Raw genomic sequence first — 26,597 nt, 5'->3', positions numbered from 1 at the left:
CCCCATGTGTGTTAAGGCCCATTCCACCAGGAGCATGGCCTCTTCCTGGGCTTGGGAAAAGGGTGTGTCCTTGGAGAACATCTGCCTTGCAGCAGGCTGGGCTTCCCCTAAAACCTGTGCCAGGTTTTAACTTGGATGTTTCCTCCCTCTCTTCCCAGATTTTAACTCTGAAGGAGGGCTAATATGTCAGTGTTTCACACCCTGTTGGTGTGCGTCATTGTAATATGTTTCAAGTCTTTGACCTTGGTATTCTCTATTCCTTATTGTGATCCGATGGAGAGCTTCTTATCAATTTTCACATTTTTGTAATGTTTTTACCACAACATTTTTTTATTTTTTTTATTTCTCTCTATTTGTCAATATGAGGGGGTGGTTATTTCGATGCCTTTTCACTATGTTATCAGCTAGAGGGCATTGCTCTAGTGCATATGAATCATAGCACAACATTATGGTATACGATTCCCAGAGCATCATACTGCCGCAGCGTTGAAGTGACCGACTTAAAAGGGAACATCATGGTTACAACCGTAAACTTGGTACCCTGAATGGAGGGAACAAGGTGCTGCATAAGTATACGTTTCTCACTTTTTAGAGACCAAGAGATGGCTCTTCACTTCCTGACAATATGGCACTGTGCTCTGATTTATATGCTCATGATGACGCATGCATAAGGGGTGGAGCACCAGTCGGCATCTGCCAATGAGATTGATGTGATTCCATATGGGCTTCAGAGATGGTCACTCCTGGAATGGGGTCCCATAGTGTCAGCTACTGACACAGCATCTTGTTCCCTCCTTTCAGGAAACCAAGGTTAAAGTCATAACTGTTTATTGCTTGTATGATGGCAAGAAAACCTTTATCATCAACTGAATGTCCAGGAATTTCACAGGGGCAAGGTGGCAGACCTAACACTTGCATATATAAATTACATCAAAGCTAACATTAATGAACTAAAAAACACAAAACTCCAATTTAAATTTCATTGGGGACTTCAAGAAAACTTCCTCACCTAAACATTTGTAAATACATTTGGACCCCTAATCAAATGACTTCATAAACTAACATTACAACGTTACCATTTGCCCTCAGGTCTTATGATTTCACATGCAGAAAATCTTAAATAATATATATATTAAACATGTTTAATTGGGCATGTGGGCAAACTTCTGCTAACAGAAAGACAACTCACAGTGAACTTAGACAGGATGTAAGCTCCGGCTCCAACACCAACCCCGATAACTGTGCGGAAACTGAACATATACAAATAATTAGCCATAATACACTGAATCATTTATGTACAAGAATCATCATTTGGCATTGTTGTAGTGTGCAAGTGTAGTTTGTGGATGAAATAAGCCGAATTGTTTTGACTCACTTAAAATACTGCAAGACAGCAGGAAGCATCTCAGAAATCTGATCCATAGAAGCATACTGGTATCTGTCAGGTGAAGAAACAAAATTTCAATTGCTTATCTTAAATATAGGAACATTTGACTGTTTAAAGCCTACGCAAGACACTGCAACTTTTGTATACAAGTATACAAAAAAGTGTGCATCTGCAGGCACACAGACAAACACAGTTACACGCTTATACAGATGAAGCTCACGAAAATGTTAAAGAACATGTTTGGTTCATATTTCACCCCACATAAAAAAAAAAAAATACATATTTTTCATATGGAAAATGAAACATATTGTAGGAACATTAGGATTTTTATTTTAAGGTTTTCATGATAATTAAGAAAATTGTGTGATTCCAAGTTTTTTGGAGTTGACTCCAACTCTTAACTCGAAATGTAGCTGGAGCGAGGGAGGGGTTTGAAATATATGCCCCCAAAGCCACGAATGAAATGTCAGCTGGTAGAGAGAGTGAGAAAAAGAAACGTACGCACGCACGCACATACATGCCAACAAGTAGCTAAAACCAGCATCCATTTACTTCCTATCAGCTTCCACCAAAAATTTTATAAGAAATGCAGAAATTATGGCAAGTTTAATATTTGTTCAAATAATACAACATATTACATACATCAACATATTAAACATATTACTCTTTGTGCATTTCAATATTTTAGCAAATGTGAAATATCACACATCACTACTTGAGTTAAGTAACGTAGTCTGCTTTTTTCTACACAAATACGTCCATAGAAGACAGTGGACTCATGGCCTTTAGAGTTCCATTAAAGCCACGCATGAGTTTATGGCATATACCTGTATCATTAGTTCCCTTTCAAGTTGGTCTTTTGAATCAGCGTCAATAGGTGACTCTCTGGGAACTCCTTCCAGGAGTGACAATCTCTGAAGCCTGTATGGAATCACAGCAATCTACTGGCAGATGGTGCTTGACGCTCCGGCTCTTGTGCGCATGTCATCGCAGGCATATAATCTAAAACACAGCGCCATTTCAGCAGAATTTTTCTCTGTGGAAGGCCATTACATCTCTCATGCTCTGCAAGCTGGACTCATCACTTCTTTACGTGTTTTTTTTTCAAGAGTGTTTTGCAAACTTTTTCCTCCTTGTCAGCAATTTTTCGCTGTGTCTGACAGGCACAAGTACTTTTCGCTTTGCCTGGGCTGAGCCCACGTGGAAGCTGTGCTCGCTGAGACCGATTGTGTTCATTGCCAATGCACGAAACTCAGAACGTTTCGCTCTTTCTTCCTTTCAAAAAGTTACACCGATCACCTTTCCTCCATATATCACACCTCTGCGGCAGGAAAGCAAGGACAGGATACAGAGTTTAGAGAGCTTGAGGATATGTCACCGGCACAGACGGCTCTCCTCTTCTCCAACTAATGCAGATTTGTCTGTTCAGTTCGCCTGTAATGATCTTCGCCCCACAATTGGCAAACATGGTCTGATCACGTTTGGCTGAGACGGTGACGAAGGGGATGCTATATCGTTGGAGGCTTTAGATAGTGAGACCTGGTCACACTAGGCTGAGATGCTCACTGGCATTTTTCCTAGTGGGGCTGGAAACCAGGTTGTAGCGGCTTCTAATGCTGAGTTGATGGAGATTCACATGCGGGTGGTTAAGCGCGATTGGCCCACTCTTGATGTGCCTGAACGCTCTCACTATGATGAACGGTTTTCAACAAGTCGCTGCAACTCTAAAGTTCCACTGCCTGGTGCTGTTCCTCCAAAAGCAACATGATCAGCTTGTTAAAACATGGCACTCTCCCTATTTAGCAAGAGTGCATATTGCTGGTGCAGTGGCCTTCATGACGCTAAACTCGCTGATCAGAAAGGCTAATTAGGACTAGGGATGCCACTCAGTGCATTTTTGATGGTTAGATTACCGTCTAAGGAAAAATGGTGAACCGGTTTTACGATTATTTGCAAATTAGCACTGATGCAAAAATACATATCATATCACAACTTTCTTGGTGGCCATATTTCTGTGTATATGTGGACGCAAAGGGCAGCCCTATAATAAGAAAACTGATAAATACACAAAATTTAAATAGGAGGTATATAATTAGAGATGCTCCAATCTGAGTGACTCCAGCCAGGTCTCCTAAGCAACCAAATTGGCCCGGTTGCTAGGGAGGGTAGAGTCACATGGGGTATCCTCCTCGTGCTCACTATAATGTGGTTCTCGCTCTCAGTGGAGCGCGTGGCGAGTTGTGAGAGAATAGCGTGAGCCTCCACATGAGCTACATCTCCGTGGTAATGTGCTCAACAAGCCACCTGATAAGATGAGTGGATTGACGGTCTCAGACCGCACCCCCCTTCAAAAAAAAACAAAAAACCTAATCGAAAGTGATCAAACTGTACAAGATTAACAACATTTTCTTTTATCTTCATATCACGTAAAAAAGTTTTATTTAAAAATACTATGAAAACTGAAAAAGTTACACTTCACTTAAAAATAATCTGAATGAATGAACATTTGTCACAATTCCAACACTATTCTGTTATTTTGTGTATAATTTCTGTATTACATAAATACATAAAACATTTTAATTATGCCTATACACTTTCAAATCATACAAAAACAGAAGGAAAAAGAAAAAAAAGAAAAAGTGATACTTCTGCAGGAGCAACCTCTGGGGCATGAACACACTGCAAACCGAATCCTCCATTCATCTGCATTTAAATAGCAGAACATTTCTCTCAATGGAGACATTTACAATGGATATATATATATATACACACACAGTGGTGTGAAAAAGTGTTTGCCCCCTTCCTGATTTCTTATTTTTTTGCATGTTTGTCACACTTAAATGTTTCAGATCATCAAACAAGTTTAAATATTAGTCAAAGATAACACAAGTAAACACAAAATGCAGTTTTTAAATGAAGGTTGTTATTATTAAGGGAAAACAAAATCCAAACCTACATGGCCCTGTGTGAAAAAGTGTTTGCTCCACCTGTTAAAACATAACTATGGTTTATCACACCTGAGTTCAATTTCTCTAGCCACACTCAGGCCTGATTACTGCCACACCTGTTCTCAATCAAGAAATCATTTAAATAGGACCTGCCTGACAAAGTGAACTAGACCAAAAGATCTTCAAAAGCTAGACATCATGCCGAGATCCAAAGAAATTCAGGAACAAATGAGAAAGAAAGTAATTGAGATCTATCAGTCTGGAAAAGGTTATAAAGCCATTTCTAAAGCTTTGGGACTCCAGAGAACCACAGTGAGAGCCATTATCCACAAATGGCGAAAACATGGAACAGTGGTGAACCTTCTCAGGAGTGGCCGGCCGACCAAAATTACCCCAAGAGCGCAGCGACGACTCATCCAAGAGGTCACAAAAGACCCCACAACAACATCCAAAGAACTGCAGGCCTCACTTGCCTCAGTTAAGGTCAGTGTTCATGACTCCACCATAAGAAAGAGACTGGGCAAAAATGGCCTGCATGGCAGAGTTCCAAGACGAAAACCACTGCTGAGCAAAAAGAACATTAAGGCTCGTCTCATTTTTGCCAGAAAACATCTTGATGATCCCCAAGACTTTTGGGAAAATACTCTGTGGACTGACGAGACAAAAGTTGAACTTTTTGGAAGGTGTGTGTCCCAATACATCTGGCGTAAAAGTAACACCGCATTTCAGAAAAAGAACATCATACCAACAGTAAAATATGGTGGTGGTAGTGTGATGGTCTGGGGCTGTTTTGCTGCTTCAGGACCTGGAAGACTTGCTGTGATAAATGGAACCATGAATTCTGCTGTCTACCAAAAAATCCTGAAGGAGAATGTCCGGCCATCTGTTCGTGACCTCAAGCTGAAGCAAACTTGGGTTCTGCAGCAGGACAATGATCCAAAACACACCAGCAAGTCCACCTCTGAATGGCTGAAGAAAAACAAAATGAAGACTTTGGAGTGGCCTAGTCAAAGTCCTGACCTGAATCCTATTGAGATGCTGTGGCATGACCTTAAAAAGGCAGTTCATGCTCGAAAACCCTCCAATGTGGCTGAATTACAACAATTCTGCAAAGATGAGTGGGCCAAAATTCCTCCACAGCGCTGTAAAAGACCCATTGCAAGTTATCGCAAACGCTTGATTGCAGTTGTTGCTGCTAAGGGTGGCCCAACCAGTTATTAGGTTTAGGGGGCAATCACTTTTTCACACAGGGCCATGTAGATTTGGATTTTGTTTTCCCTTAATAATAACAACCTTCATTTAAAAACTGCATTTTGTGTTTACTTGTGTTATCTTTGACTAATATTTAAACTTGTTTGATGATCTGAAACATTTAAGTGTGACAAACATGCATGTTTATCTTACTTTGACTTCTGTCTGCATGTTTTATACCTGTCGTGCTCAGTCAGTCATTTAAATGCTCGCAAACAGATGCTTTTTTTGGTGGATATGAGTCTGGCAGATCGAATTCCTCTGTTATACATGAATTGAAAGTTCATGTTCACCCCGCAACACCTGGCCATCAAGCACCACGTGGCCACACCACTGTAACCATAGCAACAGCTCCAGTACTCACACATGCACAAGAGTTTTTCACATTTAGTCTTATAAAATCTTCTGAATAACTCTTTTATATTATATATTTATACATTATATATAAAAGTTTTGCCACGTGTAAAGCATTTCACGGTTTTTAACCGTTGATTCAAAATTTTTACGTTTAAATTAACCGTGACATTTATAATCGCGGTTAATAGTAAAACCTTATAATTGCAGCATCCCTACTTAGCAATTACCCCTGTCGAAGAGGCAGTCGCTGCCCACTTGTGCCCCTCCACTCCACCATGACGGTTCTGCATGCCCACAAGGTAGACCTATTGAAGGACATGGACGAACGTGGGTCGGACCTTGAGTCCTTTAAAGAACTACATTTTACTTCAGATTTGGTGCTCCGGGTCACCAAGATCACTGCCAAGACAATTAGCAGGTCTATGATAGTCCATCTGTTTAATTGGTTCATGTCAGTGGAACAGAAGGATGTGTACTTTTATGTACAAATAGCCTCTCGCCATAGGTGATTCTCTTGATTCACCTTTGAAGGTGCAGAATTCCAATTTAAAGTTCTTTCACTTCAGCCTGTCCCTAGCTCCTCACACTTTTACTAAGAGCATTGATACAGCATTGACTCCGCTAAGGCTGAGTGGTGTCCGCGTCTTGAACAGGGCAGACATGCTGGGCTTTCACATTTTAATCTGTACAAACAATACCATAGCTGTGGCATACATAAAACGTTGGCATGTTGTATTCTCCTCTGGAGCGAGAAGCATCTCCTTTTACTACGTGCTCTGCACATCCCAGGTCATCTGAACTGCAGAGCAGACCTGCTCTCGCTTCAGGGTATCAGACCCAGGGAATGGAAAATTCATCCTAAAATGGTTCAGAGGATTTTGGAAGTATTCTGGAAGCTGAGGTGGACCTCTTTGCCTCACTGGAGATGAGACATTGTTGGCTCTGGGGTGGACACCCTTGCTCACAAATGGACAGTGAAACTTAATACTTTTCCTCCTGTTCGCTTACTACACCAGGTGTTGTGCAAGGTTCGGAAAGACAAGGAAACTGTTTTGTTTGTTGCGCTGGAATGACCCAACAATCCTTGGTTTCCAGAGCCCTTAGTGCTGCTGGATGATCCTCTGTGAACATCTGCTATCCCAAGCTAAAAGCACCATCTGCATCCCCAGCCAGAGCTGTGGAGATTCCATGTCTGGCCCTTAAATGGGGCTCGTCAGAAGTCTAAGGGTTGTCGTAGCCAGTGCTTGACGTCATAGTACAAGCTAGGTCCTGTGCAGGCAGTGCTCAGCTTCAAAGCATTTAGACACTTTTTCTTCTTGTTGAATGAGATTACCGAAGTAAACGTCATACCTCCTCCTCTTCAGTTGGTCAACAGATCTTGATCCTTACTCATTCAGTGCCCTTACAAAAAATTATTATTTTCACATGCAAATGAGCTTTGCGGCAAACTTGCTGCAAATTGTCTACTGTTGCCAAAGGTTTCCTGCAGGTTCATCACTACCAGTAAGAGCTGTAAATGTCTGGCATACATTTGTGGCAAATCACAAGCTAATTTGCATGTGAAAATAATGAATGGCAAACCTGCAGCAAGTTTGTGACTAGTTTGCCAGAACTCTAGATGTTTTGTAAGGGTGATGGGGTGAATGAGTTTAGTGGGTCAAACCAATGATTTGCTCCTTCACAGCCCGCAATGGAATGCTACTGGCTCAAGCTATAGTCAGTCTTTACAGGCATAAAAAGCCACCAAACAATCAAGTGCTTCAAACTAGACCTCCTTTGATTCGAAAGGGAGAGACGTCATTGAACGAGAAATATCAGAGTCGGTGTATGGAGGTGAACAAGAACAATTTGCTCACTTAAAAGATTCTTTTAAAAAGACCCATTCATTCACATAATAAACATCACTACTGTGCACAGTGTAGAAAGCAAACAGCTGGCTCAGGCTACCAAGCATTACCTTGTGTCATGATTATCAATAAACCACGTGAAATTTCAGCAGGGCACTTATAATTTAGCAAGACTATAGTAAATAAGTAATTAGGGTCAATAAAATGAACTATTTTTTAGATCTTCGATCTATCCTTTAAACTAGAATTTTTTTTTTCTTCTTCATTAAACATTAGCTGGTGATGTTAGACTGTGGACCATGAGCAAGCAGAGAGAAGACACTGGAGGCATTGCACTAATAATGATGATGATGAAGATAGCCAGTGATCTACCTATTGAAAACTGTCTGACGTTAGTGAATGGTGAATTAACTTTGCAGTGTTTTCCAATATGAGGTATATCCTGTCAGATTCTGTTTAATGTTAAATAAGACATAACTCAGTGCATCTTTTCTAATTGTATTTGCTTGATGAGAAAATAAGCCATTTTCTTTTTCTGTAGCAGATAGAGGACTCAAACCTGATTTGTTTAAAAATACTGAGTTTTTCTACATTTGAACATATTCTGTTTTCCAATTAAGTAGGCAGTGTCCCTGTTTTTATTGTTTTTTTATAATAGATATAATAATAGCCACATTACTTATAACATTGTTCATTTTTTTTTTTGAGTGTATCCAGAAGGCATACTTAAGTCTTCAAGATCATATTGCTTTTCTGTTGACTTTATCCACATGTGACCTTGAGGTAATCCAAAAGTAATTAAAAGTAATCTGATTACAGTACTGTCATGGTTTTATGTGTTTTTGTTCATGTTTTGTGTTAATGTCTTTTATTTTGGAAGTTTAGTTCCTGTTTTATAGTCATGTGTTCCATGTCATGTTATTCCTGTTTCCCTGCCATGTCTGTGATTCCCTGTTTCATGTCATGTGGTCCCCTGGTCATGTGATTTCATTTTTCCCTACATGTTCATGTGTCTTGCTTTCATTGGTTTATTGTCTTGTTACCAGTTCTGTCTTGTGATCGGTTATCATTGTCATGTTTCTCCCTTGTCCATGTATTTAAACCTCGTGTTTGCCATTGTCCATTGTCAGGTATTGTGTGTTGTAATGTTGTTTGGAAGTCAAGTCAAGTCATGTTATGTTATTTCAAGTCAAGTCAAGTCATGTCAAGTCAAGTCATGTCAAGTCCAGTTCATGTTTATGTTTTGTTTTATAGTCAAGTTCATGTTTATGTTTTGTATTCACGCTTTTGGTATTCACGCTTCTAGTAATAAACTGCACTTGGGTTCTACACTTCATCATCATCGTCTGCCTGTCATTGCCAGCATTGTTACAGAATACCTGACCGCAAAATGAACCCAGCAGTTCAGCTTCTTTGTTTACGTCAGGGGAATCGTCCCCTGGAGGAATATGTAGAGGACTTCTGCACTCTGGCCTGCAGGGTCGACTTTAATGAGATTGCCCTCAAAGACTGTTTCCTTTTTGGGCTGAATGAGCCGGTCTCCACCCTGATGCCAGACGGTTGGAGTACCTTCAGCCTGACTCAGTATATCGACCTTGCCCTACTGATAAGTGGTTCACCGTTCATTATAGGGGAGGCGGATAACGAGCCAGAGCCCCAAGTCATGACCACCAAGCCAGAGTCCCACGTCATGGGCGATGAGTCAGGGTCCCACGTCATGGGCGACGAGCCAGGGTCCCACGTCATGGTCGCTGAGCTTGCGCCAACTTCTGCCCCAGATCCTAAGTCTGCTCCATGTCACAGCCATGCCTCGGCCTGCTCCGTGCCATTTCACAGCCACGCCCGAGCCTGCTCCATGCCATGTCACAGCCAAGCTTCTGTCTGCTCCATGCCATGTCTCAGCCAAGCCCCAGACTGCTCCATGCCATGTCACAAGCAAGCCTTTGCTCCACGGTCCAGCGCTCACGCCTGCCAAGGCCAATGAGTCTGCATCTACGCCTACCACGGCCAAGTCAGGATCCTGCCGTACCATGTTACCATGTCATGCCATGTAACCATGTCAAGTCACCACAGTCCCCCCCCCCCCCAGCTCCCTCTTGAAGTCTGTTTTTGTTTTGGGGCGTCAGGAGCCACCCCTAGTGGGGGGGATGTGTCATGGTTTTATGTGTTTTTGTTCATGTTTTGTGTTAATGTCTTTTATTTTGGAAGTTTAGTTCCTGTTTTATAGTCATGTGTTCCATGTCATGTTATTTCCTGTTTCCTTGCCATGTCATGTGATTCCCTGTTTCATGTCATGTGGTCCCCTGGTCATGTGATTTAATGTTTCCCTCCATGTTCATGTGTCTTGCTTTCATTGGTTTATTGTCTTGTTACCTTGTTATCAGTTCTGTCTTGTCATTGGTTATCATTGTCATGTTTCTCCCTTGTCCATGTATTTAAACCTCATGTTTGCCATTGTCCATTGTCAGGTATTGTGCGTTGTAATGTTGTTTGGAAGTCAAGTCATGTCAAGTTTAGTTTATTCAAGTCAAGTTCATGTTTATGTTTTGTTTTATAGTCAAGTCAAGTTCATGTTTATGTTTTGTAGTCACGCTTTTGGTTTTCACACTTCTAGTAATAAACTGCACTTGGGTTCTACACTTCATCATCATCGTCTGCCTGTCATTGCCAGCACTGTTACAGAATACCTGACTGCAAAACGAACCCAGCAGTTCAGCTTCTTCGTTTACGTCAGGGGAATCGTCCCCTGGAGGAATATGTTGAGGACTTCTGCACTCTGGCCTGCAGGGTCGACTTTAATGAGATTGCCCTCAAGGACTGTTTCCTTTTTGGGCTGAATGAGCCGGTCTCCACCCTGATGCCTGACGGTTGGAGTACCTACAGCCTGACTCAGTATATCGACCTTGCCCTACTGATAAGTGGTTCACCGTTCACTATAGGGGAGGCGGATAACGAGCCAGAGCCCCAAGTCACGACCACCAAGCCAGAGTCCCACGTCATGGGCGACGAGCCAGCGTCCCACGTCATGGTCGCTGAGCTTGCATCACCTTCTGCCCCAGATCCTAAGTCTGCTCCATGTCACAGCCACACCCGATACTGCTCCGTGCCATGTCACAGGCACGCCCGAGTCTGCCCCATGCCAAGTCACAGCCACGCCCGAGTCTGCTCCGTGCTATGTCACAGCAATGCCTTAGCCTGCTCCGTGCCATGTCACAAGCAAGCCTTTGCGCCACGGTCCAGCGCTCACGCCTGCCAAGGCCAATGAGTCAGCTTCCACGCCTACCACAGCCAAGTCAGGATCCTGCCATACCATGTTACCATGTCATGCCATGTAACCATGTCAAGTCACCACAGTCCCCCCCCACCCCCCCCCCCCAGCTCCCTCTTGAAGTCTGTTTTTGTTTTGGGGCATCGGGAGCCACCCCTAGTGGGGGGGATATGTCATGTCATGGTTTTATGTGTTTTTGTTCATGTTTTGTGTTAATGTCTTTTATTTTGAAAGTTTAGTTCCTGTTTTATAGTCATGTGTTCCATGTCATGCTATTTCCTGTTTCCTTGCCATGTCATATGGTCCCCTGGTCATGTGATTTCATGTTTCCCTCCATGTTCATGCGTCTTGCTTTCATTGGTTTATTGTCTTGTTACCTGGTTATCAGTTCTGTCTTGTCATTGGTTATCATTGTCATGTTTCTCACTTGTCCACATATTTAAGCCTCATGTTTGCCATTGCCCATTGTCAGGTATTGTGTGTTGTAGTGTTGTTTGGAAGTTATTTCAAGTCTAATTTAGTCAAGTCAAGTTCATGTTTATGTTTTGTTTTATAGTCAAGTTCATATTTATGTTTTGTAGTCATGCTTTTGGTTTTCACGCTTCTAGTAATAAACTGCACTTGGGTTCTACACTTCATCATCATCGTCTGCCTGTCATTGCCAGCATCATTACAATTACCTTCTTATTGTGGTAAATTAATTAGGTTACTGAATACATTTTTAACCAAGTAATCAGTATTTGTAGTGGATTATATTTTTAAAGCAACCCTCCCAACCTTGCCTGTTGGCTTGTAAGCATTGTTCTAGAGCGTATGAATCAGTAGCAAGGCGTTATGGGATACGATTCCCATAGCGCCAGCTACTGACGTAGCATCAAGAGACCGACTAGAAAGGGAATGTCTCGGTTATGCATGTAAACTTGGTTCCCTGATAGAAGGGAATGAGACGCTGCATAGCTTTGCTGCACTACTGATTTTTTGCAGTTTAGGAACTGAAAGATGGCTCCTCCCTTCAGTCAAAAAATCCTAAACTGTGCTCCAGTTTATATGCCTGCAATGATGCGCGCACAAGGAGCGGAGAGTCAGGCGCCATGACAGCTTATGAAATGTAAAAGCACTGCTGTTGAGCGCAGAGTGTTCGGAGGCTCGGACATACATGCACAGTTCTATGCAATTCTATAAAATCTGATGTATTTCATCTTTTATAATCTGATATTTTGCTATTTTGTTGCAAAAACAGGTTTGAGCTTAATTATTTTCATCAAAGAATTTCACTGTTTAAGAGGTAGTAGCTGTGGGACCAACACTGTAGACACCAAAAACAATAGTTTAAATAAAATTGCTTTCCCACTTTTGAAAAGCACCAGCTGCCACTGCTATAATTGATTCCTATATTTTATTCAACTCTGATACTAGGGCTAATCAGAGTTGATGAATCGACTCTTTTGTAGTCGACTTCCCATCACTACTAAATTCTCATAACCTTAATGTGAAAAATCTTATCCTTGATATATTTTTTAAATGGTTAGTATTTAAAAAAATACTATGTAGTATTTATAATCCAAAGTACTTACAGTTGAAGTCAGAAGTTTACATAAACCTTAGCCAAATACTTTTAAACTCAGTTCTTCACAATTCCTGACATTTAATTATAGAAAACTTTCCCTGTCTTAGGTCGGTTAGGATCACTATTTTAATAATGTGAAATGTCAGAATAATAGTAGAGAGAATGATTTATTTCAGCTTTTATTTCTTTCATCACATTCTCAGTGGGTCAGAAGTTTACATATTATTTGGTAGTATTTGGTAGCATTGCCTTTAAATTGTTTAACTTGGGTCAAACATTTTGGGTAGCCTTCCACAAGCTTCTCACAATAAATTGCTGGAAATTTGGCCCATTCCTCCAGACTGAACTGGTGTAACTGAGTCAGGTTTGTAGTCCTCCTTGCTCGCACACACTTTTTCAGTCCTGCCCACAAATTTTCTATTGGATTGAGGTCAGGGCTTTGTGATGGCCACTCCAATACCTTGCCTTTGTTGTCCTTAAGCCATTTTGCCACAACTTTGGAGGTATGCTTGGGGTCATTGTCCATTTGGAAGACCCACTTGCGACCTAACTTTAACTTCCTGGCTGATGTCTTGAGATGTTGCTTCAATATATCCACATAATTTTCCTTCCTCATGAGGTCATCTATTTTGTGAAGTGCACCAGTCCCTCCTGCAGCAAACCACCCCCACAACATGATGCTGCAACCCCCATGCTTCACGGTTGGGATGGTGTTCTTCTGCTTGCAAGCCTCACCTTTTTTCCTCCAAACATAACGATGGTCAGTATGGCAAAACAGTTCAATTTTTGTTTCATCAGACCGAAGGACATTTCTCCAAAAAGTAAGATCTTTGTTCCCATGTGCACATGCAAACTGTAGTCAGGCTTTTTTATGGTGGTTTTGGAGCAGTGGCTTCTTTTGTTTGTACAGATGAACGTGGTACCTTCAGGTCTTTGGAAATTGCTCCCAAGGATGAGCCAGACTTGTGGAGGTCCACAATTTTTTTACTGAGGTCTTGGCTGATTTCTTTTGATTTTCTCATGATGTCAAGCAAAGAGGCACTGAGTGTGAAGGTAGGAGAGTCCTCATAAGGATAGCCGCACCAACATGTGTGTTTGTGCGCACGAGCGAGCGAGAAAAATAGAGAAACAGAGAGATCACGTGTGGAATTACCGGTGTTTAAAGTGGCTCTCGTCAGGAATAACATCACTTCAAATTGCCAAAGTGTAAGTCTCAGCAGCAACGAGTGTCGCCATTCTTGTATATAGCTTTTCTATTGCTAAACAACTGTTTACAATCCCAGTGAATCACGGAGGTGTTCTGACATTGCTCCCGAGAGAGTTTATGTGAGAGCGAAAGAGAGACTATGTGAGCCTGATTAGGGAAAAATACATTGAAACATAAAAAGTTTCACATATCAAAAGTTATTTCGGATAATAGAAACTGTTGTATTGATCAAGTCACAGGGGGTGTGGCTCTATTTGTTGGTCGCAACTCAAGGCTCTGTGTGTGTGTGTGTGTGTGTGTGTGTGTGTGTGTGTTTGGGTGAGACGAGAATGAAAGAGAGAGAGAGAGAGAGAGAGAGAGAGAGAGAGAGAGAGCCCAAGGACACTTTTCAATCTAAACTGAAATAAATTTAGGATATTATAGATATTGTTTGTCATTCTTATCCAATGTACTAAACCAATGTCTTTGTTTTAATTGTTTATTTTGTTGTGGTAGCCTGTAGGGCTCTTTGAAATAACTGAAATAATTTGGAGAAGTGATATGGAACTGTTATGCGGTCAAGACCTGTAACTACTTCATAGCCGTTTACTTGAAAAATAATTGCACACATTAGAACATCCGTCAACCAATCAGAATCAAGCATTCAACAGACCCGTGGTATAATGATCAATAATCACACATGGAGGACTCCAAATAATATGTGCATGTAGCCTACTGTTTAAATATAATTTTAATTACTTCACTTAAGAAATGCATGTATTGCCATTTTCCTCTTAAAATATTCTTAATTCAGTGTATTTTAATAAGTTTAGGCTATGTTTAGTACGAATTAGTGAATTGTTTAATTACTCAATGAATTACTGCTAATAATAACTTGTACAGAAGATACATATTTGAGTTAATTAAAACTTCAAGTTATGGATTGTGGGATATTTTGGACCTTTGGACGTATTTTTTATTTGAAATTAAGTAAAAAAAATTACACGCTGCGTAAACAGTTCTTCATAAACCATTTCTGTGGTGCTGGTGAGATGTCAGCTGAATGTGCCTTTGTGCTTTCCCTATAATCACTGATGTAATTGTACGTTGGAATAAAACAAGACCACCAGCAGATCAAAAGATCTTGACATGTTGCACTGTGGCACTATCATGGTGTATGCAAAAAACATGATGTTCATTTATAGAGAAATGCTCCAACACTGTTTACATTGAGCCTGCTTCATCTCTGATCTGTGCATCTGTGGGATTCTTCTGATGTGGATAAGATGTCACATGCAGCGTGCAAGCGCCCTCTAGCGGCGGATGACTGTATAAACAGCCTTATCAATGTCTGCTGGCTAGTTAATCAATCAAATTATTAACGACAATTAATTGATTAAGGATTATTAACATCCCTAAGCACATACACACACACACACAAAGCATGTACCCTGCAGGATAGGCCGCAGCCCCCTCCTCCTGTCCTGGAGCATCCACATGGACCACAGTGAAGTTCTTCACAATCTCCTGCATCTCCTCAAACTTAAACAGAGTGGAGAAACAGCTCTTACCTGAGTCAGAGAGAAAGACACAAGGAAGGATATTAGAATCAATTTGAACTTTTTTTTTTTCTTTTGCTATTATTTTTTTTCAAAAGACACAAGGACAGTACACTAGTTCCAGGTACAGTCCCTACCTGTAGCTATGGGATTAAAGCTGTTGTAAGCGATTACATTTTTGGAAAACCACAAATGTGTTATGTCAACGAAAATGGCTCTACTACCTGACAGCCATCACTGAAATAGGTGACCTTAGAAATGTCTCTGTAATGTAATTATTTTTACAATACATTAAAATGTAACAGAACGTGACAGCAAAAAAAAAAAAAAAAAAGAACTGAACGTGTTAGCCAATCAGAAAACTTGGAAGTGCCATGGGTAGTGGGGGGTAGGCGGCGGGCGGGCGGTCAATTAGCAGACATTTTTATCCAAACTTACTTATAGTAAATTTATAACAGGGACAATAACCCTGGGTTAAATGAAGCAACTTGTTACAAGGGATGATCTTGATAAGCTCATGGCTTGCTGTTTGCAGGTATTGAACCAGCAACCTTATGGTTACCAGCCCTGAGATTCTACCACTTCATATACATGATTTTTTTTTTATTTTAAATGTAACACTAACAAAGTGTTTTGCTGTATTAGTCAAAATTTAAAGGGTTTTACTTAAATTCTGCCTCATTCCTGTGAATTACTGATGTTTAGAGAATTTTTGTAATTTTAAGACATTGATGTGTGTTTTGCTAATGTTTGAATTTGTTTGAACAAATTATTCTTATTAAGTGAGATTATGAGTGGACATAATAATGTTTTTGGTTGTGACAGAGATACTAAATGATCTGTTGCCTCTTGATGTGTGCCTGACGAAGATCAGTTTGATCAAAATGTTGCTGCTGTTTTTAAATCAATAAAAAGAAATAGTATAACATTGTGCAGATCTACTTCTTCAACTATTTTAGTCACACTCATTAAGCATTAATGTTACCCAAGTGGTAAGAGCAGATGCTCACTTGCATTTGAACCCACAGGTAAAAGGCACTGCGTGTCTACACCGGACGCATCGACACAAACTTTCTAAACCGTTTATTTGTGTTGTTGGCAGTAGTAGCACCAGTGCGTGCACTGCAAAATAGAACGAGACTGTTTACTGTCAGTGCAATGCACAACAATGGACGCTTCCATGGCAGACAGTATCATTGATTATAATGGGTTCTATTGCATTTGACGTGATGCGACTCTCACGTCAGGTGTAGACAGGATGTGAGTGTTAACAGTTGTGCTTGAGATGAACAGTTAAATATATTCAGATGCAATGTGTTGGATGCATGTTATGTGTGAGTTTCAAATATGGCTGATTTCAAGGGGCTGCACGATGTTAGCCAGTCAGAACAGTGGCCATTTACACTGAAGTTTTAAGAAGGTGCTTAGGCCAAAACCGAGCGTTTCAGACAGAGGGCCAGAGACAGGGTGAAAAATGATCATATATTATTAAATTATAACTGTTTTAATGCAAAAAAAAAAAAAAAAAAAAAAAAAGACTTACTAACATTATCAGTGGACCTGAGGGAAGATCTCTATAATAAAAAAAACTATATATAAAAAAAGAGCATTTCATGACCCCATAGTATAAGTAGGCCTATGTACCGATTAACATAATATTAATAATATATTCATAATATACATACATATAACTGATTTAGCAGCAAGGTCCCCTCTTTCAAGATTTCATCTATTAATTTTCAGGGCATTTTGTCTAATGTTCTCTGGTGAAAATTTACTTAAACTCTTAAAGGATTAGCTGACCCAAAAATGAAAATTATGTCAAAACTTACCTAATGTATGACAAGTATGACATTCTTTCATCCATGGACCACAAAAGGAGATGTTAAAAGGAATGTTAGTCTCAGTCAATATTCACTATCATTGTATGTTAAAAAGATGAATGAATGTGAATGGTGACTGGGAATAACATTCTGCCTAACATCTCCTTTTATGTTCCATTTGAATTTCTCTCATCTCGAAAAAACATGAGGTCAGGTAATCATGACAGAATTTTCATTTTTGGGTGAACTACGCTTTTAACTACCTATTTAAGGATTTGTTAAATGTATTTGCCAAGAACAACAATATAAATGTAGGTCAGTACAAGACTGCATCAAATCTTCCTGGGAAACAAGTGACTATTTGAGAATATTGATGAGAACAATGCTTCAGAATGAATTATATTTACACCACAATTGAATTTTTTTTCCTTTTTTTCTCTCCAGACATGTTTTCACAATGTTTTTACTCGGACAAGTGAATGACCAATTTATAATGCTTAATGTTGAGCTCTGCTATATACTTTAAATGTCATTTCATCTGAATAAGGGCACGTTTACACGACAACGATGTACTAAAAATGGAAACGTTTTTCCTTTGCGTTTTTGACAATTTTCGCATATAGACGACAACGTTGTCAAAATGATACCCGTTCACACGGAGCCATGAAAACGATTAAAAACGCTGTATCATGCATGCCAGGTCAGTAGTTGGCGATGTCACCTTGTAAAGAAACACTACGTGCCTGCGCACATAAGCATTCTTCCACAGAGCGGTGAATACAAACAATGAAGATGGCGATTGCTGGTCGTAGTAGTGATGCAGTAAATCTACACTTTGCTGGAGAAGCGTCAATAAACTCAAAACCTTGAGCAGCACAAACACAGCCCTGTAGTCCGCCACTGTAGTTTTGAATGTCTCGCGCATTGTTTTGAAGTACTCGTGCGCATGCCTATAGACTGAACACGTAATACTCATGCGCATGACGTCATCGTTTTCACAAATTCGCGTTTTTGTATGTTTACATAGAGACGATAATGGCATCGTTTTCAAAAACTTGCACTTTGAAACCCGTTTACAAAAGTTTGTGTTTTCAGGCCCCAAAACGCCGTTGTCGTGTAAACAAACAGCCAAAATGCATAAAATGTTTTCAGTTTTTAGTTGAAAACGTTGTCGTGTAAACGGCCCCTAAAACTAGAGGCACAAACTAAGAAAAGTAGTGTAAGAGTAGAGTAAAATTTCAATTTCAGTCATTTCAGTTTTAGTATACCAAATTTTACTCTCCCCTAAAGTGCATAAAGCCCACCCCCCAATATGAGCCATGTAAGGGGGAAATGAATTTCCTGCCCTGTGGTAGAAAAATACCTACTTCGGTAGGCATGATTAATAGCTTTAATTTTTTAAAGGGCAATTTGAATATAATTAAATCACAGTAAATAAATCCTTTATTTTGGCATCCCTAAAATTAAATATTACTGTTTGTGATTTTTTTTTGTTTTTTTGTGAATTATAGTGTAAAATATTATACACCACTATTGAACAGTTTGTGCAAGTAATGAAATCCACTTTTTCTACATGAATATGTGCATCGAAGACAGTGGATGCACGCCCATTGAGCCCCATCACGCCATGCTTCAATGGGAGTCTATGGAAAATTACTGTGCCATTAGAATTCATGGGAGTACAGATTGCTGTTCATTGTACAAGAGGCTCTAAACACATAATTTTGTGTCCCATCTGGATGCTGTGCTTCTTTTGGAGTCTATGTGAGCGCATTTGCATTGAATCTGCATCTGATTGCCTTTTGGACACTAGGTTTACAATCAAAAGGCAATCATTAAAAAATAATTTTTTAATGAAAATTAGTGTCCTTAATATTTTCCCTATGTAGTAACTGTTTTATAAAAACAATAAGGCCATGCTATATTGTGAATGCTGTGTGTTGTGCCAAACAACTCTCGTACCGTATTGCTTTTACTGTCTATCATGTTTATTGCTATGTTTTCAACAACATCAGTTAGTATAATTACTGTTATTAGTGTATGTTTTGGTCCAGTTCAATTTGATGGTTGTTACTACGTTTGTGCCACATGGGATGAACTGTTTCTGTAAACTGCTTTTCTATATACAGTATACTGTATATATACAGTATATATTGATTTTGGCAAATGTGACTGATTCAATTAGTGTCAATCCATCTCCTGAATGCATTTGTTGATTTGACACTATTGGAGTTAGGTTGGCTCTTACAGAGAATTTACAACACAATACTTCAATTAAAACTTAATTTCATCCAGCACAGCTTCTGTATATGAGTGTACGATTATCAATAAACCTCGACAAAGCGCAGGTATTAGTTGTGTTTTTATGATTTTGTAATGTTTTAAATCTGACTTACTCTCCATTCCCACATCATGGATGGTCAATATAGCGGGTCTGCGCGTGTTTACTGTGCCATGAATTGTCACATGGAGCACACCGTGAGGGGTCTCGATATTGTATTCCTAAAACACACAGAGAAAGAGGTGAATACAGAGAAAGAGGTGAATACAAAGTAAAACATGAAGCATGTGTGTCTATAATAGAACATATGGAAAAGAATAATACATAAGAGAGATTGTGCATAGCATATGGCCAGCACACTTTTAACCCACCTGGCCTTGGTCCAGCAGTATCCTGGCTGCAATGTCTGCTCCCTGCACAGAAACAACCACAACAATTTCACACGCTCACAGCATGTTTCATCATGCACCAGTTACTTTAAAATATTAAATAAAACATTTAACGTTTCCAACTCATTGAACTCACAATAACTTTGTCAGTTGACAAATACATGTTTACCAACAATTCATACAAAAGATAAAAAGTGTAACAAATCAAGTTATAAAGCATATCTGTGCTGTGCGATATACTGTATAAAATTTCTGAAGAGCAGGTTTTGAAGTATAAACTACACAGCAAAAAATGTTTTGGCACATAACTTGAAAAATGCATATTATGTGGAAACATCAAAATAAACTGGTTTTAAATTAATAATATTATTTACTATAACTAAATCAACCTGACAATATTGAGGTACACCAATACAAGTAGTCCAATACAAGTCGGTAGAAATAGCTATATTCACTTTTCACAGAGCAAAACAATAGGCTAGAGACCGTACACTACAGTGATTGTACCACAGTTAAAGGCTGGTGTTAACCACACGCTACTAGTTAACACTTATGAAATGAGGAGGAAGAATGCCATATAAGGGTTCAGGTTTTTTCCTACTTTTTTTTTTTTTTTCATACTTAAGCTCCATTTGACATTTACATAGCTTTCAGGTCAAACCCATATTAAATCTGATATATCACAATATATTACATAAAGTATGCCTGTATAAATTTATACAGACATACTTTATGTAATATATATATATATATATATATATATATATATATATATATATATATATATATATATATTAAGCACATATACTTGCACATATTTTATATGTAAATACAATGCTTATTTTTTTATTTTCATATTAATAGACTATATTAAATCAAGTCAAATTAAGTCAAAGACTCATCAAGGTTATGCTGTATAATAATTCTTATTTTTACATTGCTTCAAAATTATCTTTGTACTTTTTCTGCAGAACACAAACGAAGATTTTTAGAAGAATATCTCAGCTCTGTTGGTCACAACAATGCAAGTGAATGGTGATCAGGCCTTTGAAGCTACAAAATGGAGATAAAGTCATCCATACAGCTCCAGAGGTTTAATCAATGTCTTCTGAAGCAATCCAGTTGGTTTTGGTTGAGAACGAACCAAAATACAACACCTTTTTCACTGAACATCTTGCCATTGCAGTCTCTAGGCACAATTAATATTTCAAGCTCGATTACATTTCCTAGTGCTTGACGCACGAGAAGAGCGCTAGATGGCGCTATAGGAAGTATAATCGAGCTTGAAACCATGATCGCCAAGAAGAGTGCTGTCAAGATGTCCAATGAAAAAAGGAGTTACATTTTTTGTCTGTTCTCACCCAAACCCAACTGGATCGCTTCAGAAGACAATGATTAAACTACTGGATCCTAATGGATTATGTTTATTCAGACTTTCTCTGCTTTTTGGAGCTTCAAAGGCCTGATCACCATTCACTTGCATTGTATGGACCTACAGAGCTGAGATATTCTTCTAAAAGTCTTCGTTTGTGTTCTGCACAAGAAAGAAAGTCATACATATCTTAGATGGCATGGGGGTGAGTAAATGATGAGAGAATTTTCATTTTTGGGTGAAGTTTTAGTGCTCACTAAAAACCGGCTCACTGACAATACATGTTTCAAGTCATTTCAAGTTCATTTATATTTAGACGTGACCAGAAGTGGAGTTGTCCAATTCAGTTAGATGTTTACTCTGTAAATAGTCTCTCTACTTTAATCAGCTTGTCCCATTCAAAGCGATTTGCGGAAACCTTCTGAGAGCATGAGCGGGCATTATCGCTTATTGACAGCGTATAGAACAAATCATTCCGAAGTTGAGGCAACATCTCTCCTTACGTGACTTTTCACCTGTATTCACTCAAAGGTGTAGAGAACAAACATAAGTGTCTACTGTTTGTTCGGAATACTACTAGACTAATTTACTACTGTTCTTACAGAATACTGCACAGTATACACTCATACTGGTTATTATTTTTTAAAGAGTAGGCCTTATTCACCAATAAACATTTCAAATTGTAGTATGCTACATTGTTGTCACATGACCTCAACACATTGAACATTTAATTCAGTGAGTGCTGTCCACGTGCGAGACTTTCATGTATGATGTCTGAAAGGCATAAAGCTGCGTGAGTGAATTTGTGTGCACACACACACGTGTGTCTGACCTTCACAGCGTCCAGTTGACCTGGCAGTAAAGGCTTCTCTTCAGTCATGGCGATCTCCTGCATTTCAGTCGTCATGGTTATCGGTTATGCTGTCCTGGAACGTGAATTGTATGCATCATAAACAACATTAAACCACCCTCTTAACAACAAGTGCACACTCTCATGCACACACACTCTCTCACATACACTCTGCATGTCCATATTTTACCCATCTTATTTAGAAATTACAAAAAGAACAAATTAACAGCAAGAGAGAGAAAGTGAGAGAGAGCGAGAGAGAGAAAACATTTAAAAACATATTCAACACATATTTCTTTCTAAAGCATCTTCTAAATGAACCCTTAAAGTGGTGTGAGAAGTTTAACTGGTCTCTCGATCATATTGGTTGAGCACATTTTGATGTTCAGATATCCTGTTCAAAAAGTCTGAGGCATCCCACTTGTGATATGTTGAGCGCAACAAATTCACTAGTTATTACAGCCGTTTTCTAGACTACAGGATTTTCACCAGCATCATTTCAGAATGTAAACTGCAGCAAAATCAGCAATAATGTTGGATAATTTTCGTGATATTTTCAAAGGCACGTATATTTTATGATGTAATATAGTTTCAGAGGACTAACAGCTAAGCAAGCATGGCCAAATAATTCAATTAAAAAATCATAATTTTAAACCAAGAAGTTCATTTGTAGATATAAACATTTTTTATAGCTTTTGACCACTAGGCGGATCTTGGCCCTTAATTACGGGATCAGTTACACCAACTGCATGTAAGGTAGTATGATTGGACATCACTGATTACGACTGTAAAAAAAAAAAAAAAAAAAAAAAAAAAAAATTAGTATAAAAAACCTAAATAGAATTGCTTATAATACAATTTATAATAACTTTTGACCAATAGGTGGCGCTGTCACCAAATGTATGTGGTGCGATCAGGGTGAAACCAAGTTTCATATCAATACGCCAAAGCTTTGCCGAGATACAGCCTCCAAACCTTTTTGGTCTCATGCCATCTATTTCACTGATGCATTATTCAAGAGAACCGTTTGATCTATGTAAAAGCTTTTGATAAACTTTGACGTGAGTGTCTCTTGATGATATGCAACAAATTTTGAGCGAATCGGACTTCGAAAAAGTAGGTTTTCAATTAAATTCAACATGGCAGACCATATAGCCGACCATAGAAAATTGAGTACATCCCTGTACTTGACATTACTCAAGAAATCTAGAGTGAGGAAAAACAGAATGATAGGACAAATTAATCAAATGTTATAAGCAGTTTTACACATTTCATAATAACTTTTGACCACAAGGTGGTGCTGGCCCAACACTTTATAAGAGACTAATCTCATGATTTTAGGCCAAACTATTCAGATATAATAAGCAATAATAGCCATTTTTGGGGCCTGGGTAGCTCAGCAAGTAAAGATGCTGACTACCACACCTGGAATCACAAGTTCGAATTCAGAGCGTGCTAAGTGTCTCCAGTCAGGCTTTCTAAGCAACCAGTTGGCCCGGTTGCAAGGGTGGGTAGAGTCACATTGGGTTAACCTCCTCGTGGTCGCTATAATGTGGTTCTCGCTCTCGGTGGGGCACGTGGTGAGTTGTGCATGGATGTCGCAGAGAATAGCCTGAAGCGTCCACATGTGCTAGGTCTCCACGGTAACACGCTCAAAAAGCCACGTGATAAGATGCGTGGATTGACGGTCTCAGACGCAACTGAGATTCGCCCTCCGCCACCCGGATTGAGGCGAGTCAATACACCACTATGAGGACTTAGAGCGCATTGGGAATTGGGCATTCCAAATTGGGGAGACAAGGGGAGAAAAAAATAACAACTTTTTCCTGACCACTAGGTTGCGCTGTGCCAAAACTGTGCAGGTTTCCTCAGGTCATGCTTGTGATGACATATACCATGTTTAGTGTTAATACACTAAAGCATTGGGAAGATACAGCCTCACATACATTTTGGCATTATCGCAAATGAATTCGCGGAAGTGTTAATTGAGAACAGTTTGGTCTATCAAAAAGCTTTTGATAACTTTTTGTCCCTAGACGATACATGAAAAAGTTTGTGCAAATTGGACATACAGTGCATCCGGAAAGTATTCACAGTGCTTCACTTTTTCCACATTTTGTTATGTTACAGCCTTATTCCAAAATAAATTCATTATTTTCCTCAAAATTCTACAAACAATACCCATAATGACAACGTGAAAGAAGTTTGTTTGAAATCTTTGCAAAATTTATAAAAAAAAAAACGAAAAAAATAAAAAAAATAAAAAAAATAAATCACATGTACATAAGTATTCACAGCCTTTGCTCAATACTTTGTTGAAGCACCTTTGGCACAAATTACAGCCTCAAGTCTTTTTGAGTATGATGCTACAAGCTTGGCACACCTATTTTTGGGCAGTTTCTCCCATTCTTCTTTGCAGGACCTCTCAAGCTCAATCAGGTTGGATGGGGAGCGTTTTTCAGATCTCTCCAGAGATGTTCAATCAGGTTCAAGTCTGGGCTCTGGCTGGGCCACTCAAGGACATTCACAGAGTTGTCCCGTAGCCACACCTTTGTTATCTTGGCTGTGTGCTTAGGGTCATTGTCCTGTTGGAAGATGAACCTTCGCCCCAGTCTGAGGTCCAGAGCACTCTGGAGCAGGTTTTCATCAAGGATGTCTCTGTACATTGCTGCATTCATCTTTCCCTCGATCCTGACTAGTCTCCCAGTTCCTGCCGCTGAAAAACATCCCCACAGCATGATGCTGCCACCACCATGCTTCACTGTAGGGATGGTATTGGCCAGGTGATGAGCGGTGCCTGGTTTCCTCCAGACATGACGCTTGCCATTCCGGCCAAAGAGTTCAATCTTGTGCCTTTTACTGAGGAGTGGCTTCCGTCTGGCCACTCTACCATACAGGCCTGATTGGTGGAGTGCTGCAGAAGGTTGTTCTTCTGGAAGGTTCTCCTCTCTCCACAGAGCTCTGTCAGAGTGACCATCAGGTTTTTGGTCACCTCCCTGACTAAGGCCCTTCTCCCACGATCGCTCAGTTTGGCCGGGCGGCCAGCTCTAGGAAGTGTCCTGGTGGTTCCAAACTTCTTCCATTTACGGATGATGGAGGCCACTGTGCTCATTGGGACCTTCAATGCTACAGAAATTTTTCTGTACCCTTCCCCAGATCTGTGCCTCAATACAATCCTGTCTCGGAGGTCTACAGACAATTCCTTGGACTTCATGGCTTGGTTTGTGCTCTGACATGCACTGTTAACTGTGGGACCTTATATAGACAGGTGTGTGCCTTTCCAAATCATGTCCAATCAACTGAATTTACCACAGGTGGACTCCAATCAAGTTGTAGAAACATCTCAAGGATGATAGGTGGAAACAGGATGCACCTGAGCTCAATTTTGAGTGTCATGGCAAAGGCTGTGAATACTTATGTACATGTGATTTTTTTTTTCGTTTTTTATTTTTAATAAATTTGCAAAGATTTCAAACAAACTTCTTTCACATTGTCATTATGGGGTATTGTTTGTAGAATTTTGAGGAAAATAATTAATTTAATCCATTTTGGAATAAGGCTGTAACATAACAAAATGTGGAAAAAGTGAAGCGCTGTGAATACTTTCCGGATGCACTGTATGGTCTAGGAGAAGTTTAAAAAGTAGGTTTTTCCGAAAGGAGGAAAATCTAGTGGGCAGAGCTCAAAAACGACGCAAGTCTAGAGATGCGTTATGACTCAAGAAATCAGAGGGAAAATAATTTTGGTTAATACTTTATAATAACTTTCATTAATAAATCTTTAACAAACATTATGTAATGCTTAACAGATCATTAGTTAATGTATATTTAAATAGTTAGAAATACGAGAACGCATTTGTTAATGTTAACAATGAATTTAACTAACATTACATAATGCTGAATGTAAATTAAAATCTTTACAAATGTTAAGCTTTCATTCCAACCAGGCTTTGCACTCTTTAACATCTATAAAATAATATTTTAACAGTTACATAATAATTAACAGATCATTTGTTAATGTACATTCAAATGCTTACAGATGTAATTCAATTTTTTCATAAATTATTTATAAATGAGCTCATGCACTTTTTTTACATTTGCAAATGTTTTTAGAAATTATTAGTATTTTTCACCACTTCAAACACTATTCATGTTTAAAAAATATTCATTAATGTCCAGCTAATTAGTAACCAAGGTCTGTAAAAGCCACACACTTACTGTTTGTTTATTGATGAAAGCATGATTTTTTTATTAATTATTTGTTCATATTTTTGCAGTACCCAATTTGCAGTACCCAAGATGAAACTATTCATACATTTTAAATGTTTATAAAGGTTTAATAATGATTATTTATGTCTTCAAAAAACAGCAAAAGACACATATTTTTAATGAGCATGACCATAAACTCATAAAATAAAAAATGAAAATTCTTGTTGCACTCTAATCTCTGTCTTGAATAGTACTTTTTTGATGCAATTAAAACTTTATAATACAGTACTTTTTGTGCTACGGT

The 26,597-nt window shown here is 39.2% G+C and overlaps 1 protein-coding gene across 2 annotated transcripts in view; it reads right to left on the bottom strand.

Annotated features, from left to right (window-relative positions):
• The window catches only part of ndrg2 (NDRG family member 2), a 105,884-nt gene that overhangs the window by 37,069 nt on the left and 42,218 nt on the right, over positions 1–26,597 (bottom strand). For both annotated transcript variants that reach the window (XM_051719205.1, XM_051719196.1), the window contains exons 2-7: positions 22,068–22,161; positions 19,846–19,887; positions 19,590–19,695; positions 15,262–15,382; positions 1,376–1,438; positions 1,190–1,250 (exon numbers count right to left, since the gene is read on the bottom strand). In XM_051719205.1, coding sequence (XP_051575165.1) covers positions 1,190–1,250; positions 1,376–1,438; positions 15,262–15,382; positions 19,590–19,695; positions 19,846–19,887; positions 22,068–22,142 — 468 coding nt within the window. In that variant the 5' untranslated portion in view covers positions 22,143–22,161. The remainder of the gene's footprint in view (positions 1–1,189; positions 1,251–1,375; positions 1,439–15,261; positions 15,383–19,589; positions 19,696–19,845; positions 19,888–22,067; positions 22,162–26,597) is intronic.

This window comes from Myxocyprinus asiaticus, chromosome 2 (assembly GCF_019703515.2).
Source record: "Myxocyprinus asiaticus isolate MX2 ecotype Aquarium Trade chromosome 2, UBuf_Myxa_2, whole genome shotgun sequence".
Lineage (NCBI taxonomy): Eukaryota > Metazoa > Chordata > Actinopteri > Cypriniformes > Catostomidae > Myxocyprinus > Myxocyprinus asiaticus.
This window is presented reverse-complemented; position numbering and strand designations above follow the sequence as displayed.